Raw genomic sequence first — 7,907 nt, forward strand, 5'->3', positions numbered from 1 at the left:
CAAACTACGGAGACTAAAAGTGACCATAAAGCATCATTTTCGTTCTATTTTTTTGCCCAGCCTTTGGCTAAGTTTTGTTTTTACAGGTACCCGTACCAGCAAGATGGCAGACATTTACAGTATGTCGTCTACCTCTAGGTTGGGGTCATGTTTTTAAAATAAGCACAATTTCTATGATTGTTCATTTATTTTTGCTAATCATTTTAATTAAAACTCCTTTTTGACGAATGACATTTCTTTTACCACTAGGATGCACTTAATAACACCCTATGTTTTCATTTTTGGATCTCCTTTAGTGTAGCAAGTTTTTAAAAAGCTCTTAGAGAAGAGAGGGATGTTTTGTTTTGTTTTTTTTATCAAAACCTTTATGTGGAAAAGCTGATTTGGCTCAACCTCACCCAGACTTAAGCTCTGGCGGCCCCCAAGTAAATTGAGTTTGAGACCCCTGATTTATCAGTCTACCCTCTTCATGTTATGGGAAAACATGAGGTAGTTAGGGTAGGTACAAACAAGTCACCCTAGCAAGAGTTTATACTCTAAACAAAGGGGAGGAGCAGGTACAACAAAAATCCAGCAAAATCGAAATCTGGACTGCATCTGTGCAACAACTGAGGACTGACCCTTTTCAGGTAAGATGGAGTAACCTTATGATATATATTAACGTTTTACTTTCATGGGGTAAAAACCTCGATTATATACCAATTTCAGAAGGTTTTTTGCCATTCCATACAAACAGTTATAATACTAATGTAACAATTAAAACATTTTGCTAAAATGACTTCGATTAAAAGCCAGTGTTTATCACTTTATCAATCCTTCAAGTATGCTTCGTGTGTACATTTGAATGTTTAATTTCTTTGGGGCCTTCTGAAATTTGACGCAATACCCCAAGGTCACTTTGACCTCTGGACAGAGGTCATTTTCAAAGGTGACATTAAGGATGCACGGTAAGCAGTAGGCCACTATAGTAAGCAATCTTTTTTTTAAGCTGAGGGCGGATTTTTGTTACTGATCCACTCAAAGGGCAACCATTTTGTTATAAATTTCTGAAATAACAACTTATGACAATGTCCTTACTATGCAAATACCAGGTTGTAATTATTGGAATTGGAGTCAACCACTAAAACTTGATGAGTGGTTTTAAGAACCTGTCCGCAAGCTATTCAGGTGTTCCTGGGCCCCATGTTGGAGACCCCTGGTTTGAAAGCTACTATACTGTCGTTTTATTCTACGCTACTTAAAAGCATTCTATAGACCAGGGGTGGGGCAAACTATATCCCACCTGACAAATGGGGCCGGGCAGGCTTTTTAATCTGCCCAAAATATAATTAATTGATAAATTAGGAATCATTTTATTTAAAAAGAAACTAAATTACCCAGCACTGGTGAGCTATTTTCAGAACAGGTCCGAGGGCACCTCAGCGGTCCTCAGGGGCACCACGTTGGAGACCCCTGCTCTAAGTCTATGCCTGAGTAGTGACTGACAGGCACACATGTACCCCCTTCCCATACCTGGCCACTGGCCAGGTAGAAGAGAGGGCGATGGAGAGTTTTTCACAACCAGATGGATGCACCTACCACTACCAGAAGATAAAAATGACTGAGGCAAACTACAGCAAAGGACAATTACAGGTGTAATTTTTGTGGTTAGGTGGTCTTTTACTGTTACCACACAGCAAATGTACATGCAATTGAAAAAAGCTCATTCTACAGAGAGCAATGAAGCAATGAGCTGCATCCAAAAATGTGAACATATTACTGTTCCTAAACAAAAACCTGTAAAGCATGGCTTGACTTGACTTGTCACTATGGCAACATAACCAAAGAGGCCTTTTACTGGCTTTACTTTTTCAAGATAGTGTGCGATTGAATCTAGAGAAAAGCTTAAAATTACCGTATATTTATTTGGTTCGGAATGCAATCCGGTGGTTACCAATTTGTCCAGCAGGTGGTGCTCACAATTTCCACACAAATGAGTTCCCAAAATAGCCTCTTTGTCTTTGTACTATTTATCACGAATATAGATAATGATTGAGTCCAAAGAAAAAAAGAAAAAAATGTAGACACACAAATAAACAATGCAACGCTGCTTGATTTTAACAAACTATGATTTATTCACATGGCCAGATAAATGAATTGAAATGCAAGTACAAAGGGCATTGTTTAAAGAGAAACTCTTATTTCTAACTTACAAAAGAAAAATGAACAGAGTGGGGAAAGGGAGTTGGAGTAGAATAAAGATGGCAACGTTGTAATTTCTTAGAGAAACACAGGAGTCTATACTGTTGTGGGTAATGGGATAAATTTACCTAACCAATGCGTACACAGCTACCCAAAAACCAGACAGCATGTTGTCCATTTTGTGCACAAGTTACCTTGATGACCCCAACCCCTGGGGCTCCAACCACCCCAGGCCCCATCCCCAAACCCGCCCAAAACATTTTTGCCATGACACAAATTTAACACGAATAAAAGAGGTGGATATTTATTTCCCAATTGCACAAATACTTAAATAATAAATACAAATATACTATAGACATAAAAATGGCAAATATAAAATAATGCTTAAATAATAAATACAAATGCGCTATATCTATAAAATTTGCTAATATTTATCAAAAAAATAGTAAAAGAAAACACAGCACATACATAAAATTGGCTTCTTTTTTTAATGTAAAGAGAACAATAATATAAAATGATAAAATAGACTTATTATCATAAAGCAAATCACACAATTACACACACTTGAAAACACACTAAAGAAAATGTATTTATATAATTAAAAGAAATGGTAAATGGTCTGCATGTATATAGCGCTTTTCAAGTCAATGAAGACCTCCCAAAGCGCTTTACAATGTGCTTCACACTTCACACCCATTCACACACACACTCACACACCAATAGGGAGCCATGACTAAAACCTGACCTTTCTGGCTCTCCCTAATGCAAAATCATCGATAAAATCGTCATGAGCATTCCGCGTCCCTGTTTTGTGATTTAAGCTAAGACAGCAGGGCCAGTGAGCCGTTCCTGAGACATGGTTGACCTCAGGTACAACTTTATCAACCTCTGTTTTGAAAAGCTCCACTCTGCTTTGCTGGTTTTTCGGCACACAATTATTGTAATACGGTAGTTTTTTATTTTTTGGGAAGATCTCGTGCCGCACCCCATGTGTCATGGTAAAAATGCCGCCTAGCGGCTGCCCGCCTCTGTAACCGCCACTAGGCAAAGGGCTGACATATTCAAGAAAGAAGTATCGATTCTTATTTCTTTTAACTCCTCCATTTTCTTTCATAGCAGTGTTCAAGATGGCACATTTCGGACTTATGGCACTGATTGCAGGTATTCAATCCACTTTGAAGTATTTAAACGAATTGATTTTGAAATTGGGCGGCACGGCGGGTCTCTGGTTAGCGCGCAGCCCCACGGTGCAGAGGTTCAGGGTTCAAGTCGGGCTACTGCAGCCTCCTCATGTGGAGTTTGCATGTTCTCCCTGTGCTTGAGTGGATTTCCTCCGGGCACATTCCCAAAAACATGCCTGTCAGGTGAATTGGCCAGTCCAAATTGTCCCTAGGTGTGAATGAGCGAGTGAGTTGTCTGTCTCTGTGTGCCCATGCGACTGGCTGGCACCCAGTTCAGGGTGTCCCCTGCCCACTGCCGAAGATAGCTGGGATGGGCTCCAGCACCCCCGCGACCCTACTGAGGATAAGTGTTGTGGATAATGGATGGCTGGATTTTGAAATTGTATGAGGGCTGTCAAATGAAAAAATCTGAAGAAAAAACAAATAAAAATGAATGTTTTAGATCTCCTTTCTTTATCTTTCACGATAAATTAAGCTTCTCTTAAGTTAAGGTTTTAAAAGTAGTGTAATCGTTTACCTTTCAACAGCATTTATTTATTCTTTAAAGGGACACTGTGTAGTATTTGACTACTAGATGTCGTAGTGCAGGGGTGGGCAAACTATGCCCCAAGGGCAAAAATGGCCCCACCAAGCTTTTTCACAAGGCCCGCCAAATGAAAATGGTCAAATTATAATGACAATACATTTAACAGTAAATAAGTAAAATTAATTTAAAAAATAGGTGCCAATTTTGCTCATTATTCAAATCTACATTTTCTTTAATAAATGAAGTGTTTTTCAGCAGTAGGGGGAGCTAAATAATACACAATGACCCTTTAAAGAATACCAATATGTATAGCATAACAAGCATTTAGAACACTAATAACAAGTCCAATTTCTCTTGGTTTATGTATTTTCTATAAATTGAATATTTAACAAACTCTTTATTTTGTTCTAGTGCTTTTCACTCTCTTCAATGAAACTGAAGCAAGTAAGTGAAAAACTAAAATTTGTGTTTTTTTCTTTACTCTTTCGACAAATGGGTTTTTGGAGGAGCAACCATGAAGTGGACCGTATTAAAATTACACAAAATTGATGCTACCGTTTTACAATAACCTTGCTGTTTAAATGATTGCAATAATCTCTCATTTTGACTACTTTTCTGTGTCTTCTGTGCCTGTTTTTGTCCTCTAGGTGCATTTGTTTATAGTAAGTATATGTCCTCAACTATTGTATTATGTAAATGAACGAAGTGTTTATTCTGGGAAAAAAAATGCTGTTGTGCAAAATGAACATATTTAAAACGTACAACAAACATAATCAAAAGTATATACTGTATATTCAAAGAAGCATGAATGAGTATGTAGTGATAAAAGGTATTAGTACTGGGCCCAAGCCTTATAATGATGGGGTAAAATTCTATATACGGTGTGTATATTTGTATGCAGTGTTAAGCATGCTCTTTTTTAAAAGTAATTAGTTTTAGTTACTCACTACTTCTTCCACAAAGTAACCGAGTTAGTAACTTAATGATTATATAGTAAAAGTAACTAATTACCAAGGACAGTTACTATTTCTGTTACTTCATAAAGAGCAGTAATCGAGTCAGTTGAATAGAGAAGAACAGACAGATAGTTGTGTTATAGAACCTTGTAATATCTATCTTGATTTATGTACCTCACCAGCAACCTATTTATCCTAGACTTGAGGTGCAAAAACAGTAAACAATATAACAAAATACCAATAAGCAGTAAACAACATAGAGTGTGTTTAATAACTCTCACAACCTGAGACAACTGGTCAAGTAGACATATTCTACTGTGCTTCAAATGTTTTGTTCACAACAAATGTCAACAGTGAAACAATATAATGTGACTATCCAATCCCTTTCTCCATGTGATGTAATGTGCTTAATAACATAAGAACTACATTACCCATTATGCTACATTGTTACTTAGCATGCGTGGAGTGTTACAGTTGTATGTTACGGTTTATTTGCAAGTGACACGAAAGTAAACACCCATCCACGACAACACGCCTTGTCTCAATTTATTCAAAGTAAGGCATCGCCTTTGACCCTCAGTTACAGTAATGTTGTTGTAAGGGCGAAAAAAGTATTGAGTTCGATTATCCCGTTACTGAAAAACAATGTTATTGTATCAATTATTATTGGGTAGACAAAAGTGTTTGATTTAAAAACATATTAATATGAACAGGAAAAAAAAGTCCCTTAATCTTGTGATTTTTGTTACAGATTATGAGAGACTTCGAATTGTGGGTCTAATCTGTGCAGGACTTTTATTCATTGGAGGGGTTAGCATTCTAATGTGTAAGTACAACAAACCATCATAGAGACTTTATCCATTTAATATAAACGGACATTGTGTATTATTCAGTGCCTCCTCATAGTGAAGAAAGAACTTCATTTATTCCCTAAAAAACCCTTATGAAAGGAAAAAAGTAAAGGAAAAGATGATGTGGTTTGATCACATTTAGTTTCCGTAGTTTGTAATCTTCCTTATGCTTTGAAGCACTCGTTTTCGATCATACTACACGATACAGTGCCATGCAGTGATCAAATATTACACCAAGTCCCTAAATGATAAATTAACATGTTGTGACAAACCTTGCATTCGACATATTGCTTTATTGCGCAACAGTATTCACTTTACTTTACATGATGCTTTGCTGCCATCATGTGGACGGTTTGGAGAACTACAGTAAGCAAATATTTTTCCATTATCAAATTTTTTTGAAAAAGCGCCAGAGAACCATAAGGGAAAGCCAAAGACCCACATGTGGCTCCAAATCAAGTTTGAGGGGAGGAAGGAGAACTTTAACTTTGCTTGCATTAGAAAACACCTTCCTCTGTTTAGCAAATCTTCAAAGTGGCAAAACTGCAATAAGTAAACTACGAGGCAGCAAGGAATTACTGTATTGATAATTGATAAATATTTACAAAAACTACACAAATTATATGAATGTGCATTTTATTTAAATACTCATAAGTTTAGATACATGTATTTTAACATGAGGCTAATCTAGTGGGAGCAGCCATCTTCTGTTTGTATTCTTACTTGTGTTTTTTATCACTCATTTTTGGTCGCACCATACAGTGACATCTAGTAGTTGAGTAATACACACTGTCCCTTTAACTTTCATATTAAGATATGGAACTCAAACTATTATCCGGAGGGCTCCAATTGGCCCCCAGGCAGCGAGTTTAAGGCTCCTGATTTTGGGAGGCTTAAAATAATTTCCATATTTTTACGACCCTAGGGCACCGTGTTAAAAGGTGCAGTCTCCTCAGCTGGTTCTTTTTCTGTATTCAACAATACACAGGGCGCATCGCACAATAAGGCGCGCCACGCAATTTGAAAAAAAATCGAGACTTTTATGTGCGCCTTTTGGTCGTAAAAATGCAGACGCTCCCCTACTTGCGAACACTCAAGTTAAGAACAACGGTACACACGAACATCTTTTTCGGTATGTCAAAAAATATCCGGACATGCTGTAAGTTCAATTTTGTATTGTACACCTTTTCCCAAGTACAGGACCGTACTGTAGTGCTTCTTTCCGCCACTAACGGCGTGTGGCACTGTGAGAGCTCACCCAGCATCCTCCCCGAAGAAGAAATCCGGCTTCCTCTTCCTAGTCCATATGTAAACATACTATACTGTATCTCCAGCGTGCTAAGAACTTTGACATTTTTATTGTTTGATTATTAAACTTAATTATTAACTTATATCCCGTGCACCCATTCAATATGGTTGGTGTAAAGTGTAAAGAAGAGGCGAGCTGTTTCATTTGAAATGAAAGTGGAATAAGAAAGCTTGATGTGGTTGAGAAAATGTTCGGATCGCTTTTTTTCGCCCACTCTCTACCACGGAGGAGGAAGTCATCTAACTCTTGAAGCCCATCTTCCAAAAGTAAGTTGAACTCAACTTTATCTTTATCGAGCCTATTATTTTTATTAAATGTTTATTTTTAGTAAAAATACAGGTTAGTTATACAAGCCTCAAACATACCTTAAACATACAAAAGATAGCACTGAAGCAATTTACGAACAAATTAAACTTACGAACGATCGTCCGGAAGTAGGGCAGCGTCTGTGCAATATGCTTTTAATTCAATCACCCAAAAGAATCAATAACCTGCCCTCACTGCATAAATGTGACTTTCTTTTACAGACAACAAGTGCACCGGGCGCTCCAAGTACGTTGCTTTCATCCTCTTTAACATTTGACCATTTCAGTAGTTTCTTTTCCTTTAAAAACCACAAGCTGACTAACTGCTGTCCCACTTCCTTTGAAACCTCCATTTGCAGGAAAGTGGAAGAAGACAACGGTGAAATCTGATATCATACCTGACAAACTGGTTTCTGTGTGAGAGAAGCAGTCAGGGAAAGGGTGGAGTTAAACAAGACAGGATCCTAGCTTGGTATTATCGCACTAATGGAGAAAATACTCTGTGATAAGGTCGAATTCACTTTTTTTTACCAGTTCTTCCTGTAAGTGTGCAAAATGCAAAAGGTTGTGTAATAAAGACATGGATTGGAAAATGATG

General features: G+C 37.5%; 1 protein-coding gene across 1 annotated transcript; it reads left to right on the forward strand.

The window, feature by feature from the left end:
• Nucleotides 1-537: 537 nt before the first annotated feature.
• Nucleotides 538-7,905, forward strand: fxyd11 (FXYD domain containing ion transport regulator 11). Its single transcript, XM_088326046.1, has 7 exons — nucleotides 538-629; nucleotides 3,298-3,342; nucleotides 4,300-4,332; nucleotides 4,536-4,550; nucleotides 5,596-5,670; nucleotides 7,532-7,556; nucleotides 7,669-7,905. Exons 2-7 carry the CDS (start codon nucleotides 3,309-3,311, stop codon nucleotides 7,697-7,699), a joined length of 213 nt encoding a protein of 70 aa, XP_088182172.1. The 5' UTR covers nucleotides 538-629; nucleotides 3,298-3,308; the 3' UTR covers nucleotides 7,700-7,905.
• The last annotated feature ends 2 nt before the right edge of the window (nucleotides 7,906-7,907 follow it).

The sequence above is a fragment of the Urocampus carinirostris genome, chromosome 2 (genome assembly GCF_059441175.1).
Source record: "Urocampus carinirostris isolate Australia breed hairy pipefish chromosome 2, RoL_Ucar_1.0, whole genome shotgun sequence".
In the NCBI taxonomy this organism is placed as follows: Eukaryota; Metazoa; Chordata; class Actinopteri; order Syngnathiformes; family Syngnathidae; genus Urocampus; species Urocampus carinirostris.

Coding starts and splice junctions, on each gene's coding strand:
- fxyd11 (XM_088326046.1), top strand. CDS start 3,309: ATGGCACATTTCGGACTTATGGCACTGATTGCAG. Junction 3,343..4,299: donor ACTTATGGCACTGATTGCAG/GTATTCAATCCA, acceptor ATTTTGTTCTAG/TGCTTTTCACTCTCTTCAAT. Junction 5,671..7,531: donor AGGGGTTAGCATTCTAATGT/GTAAGTACAACA, acceptor TTTCTTTTACAG/ACAACAAGTGCACCGGGCGC.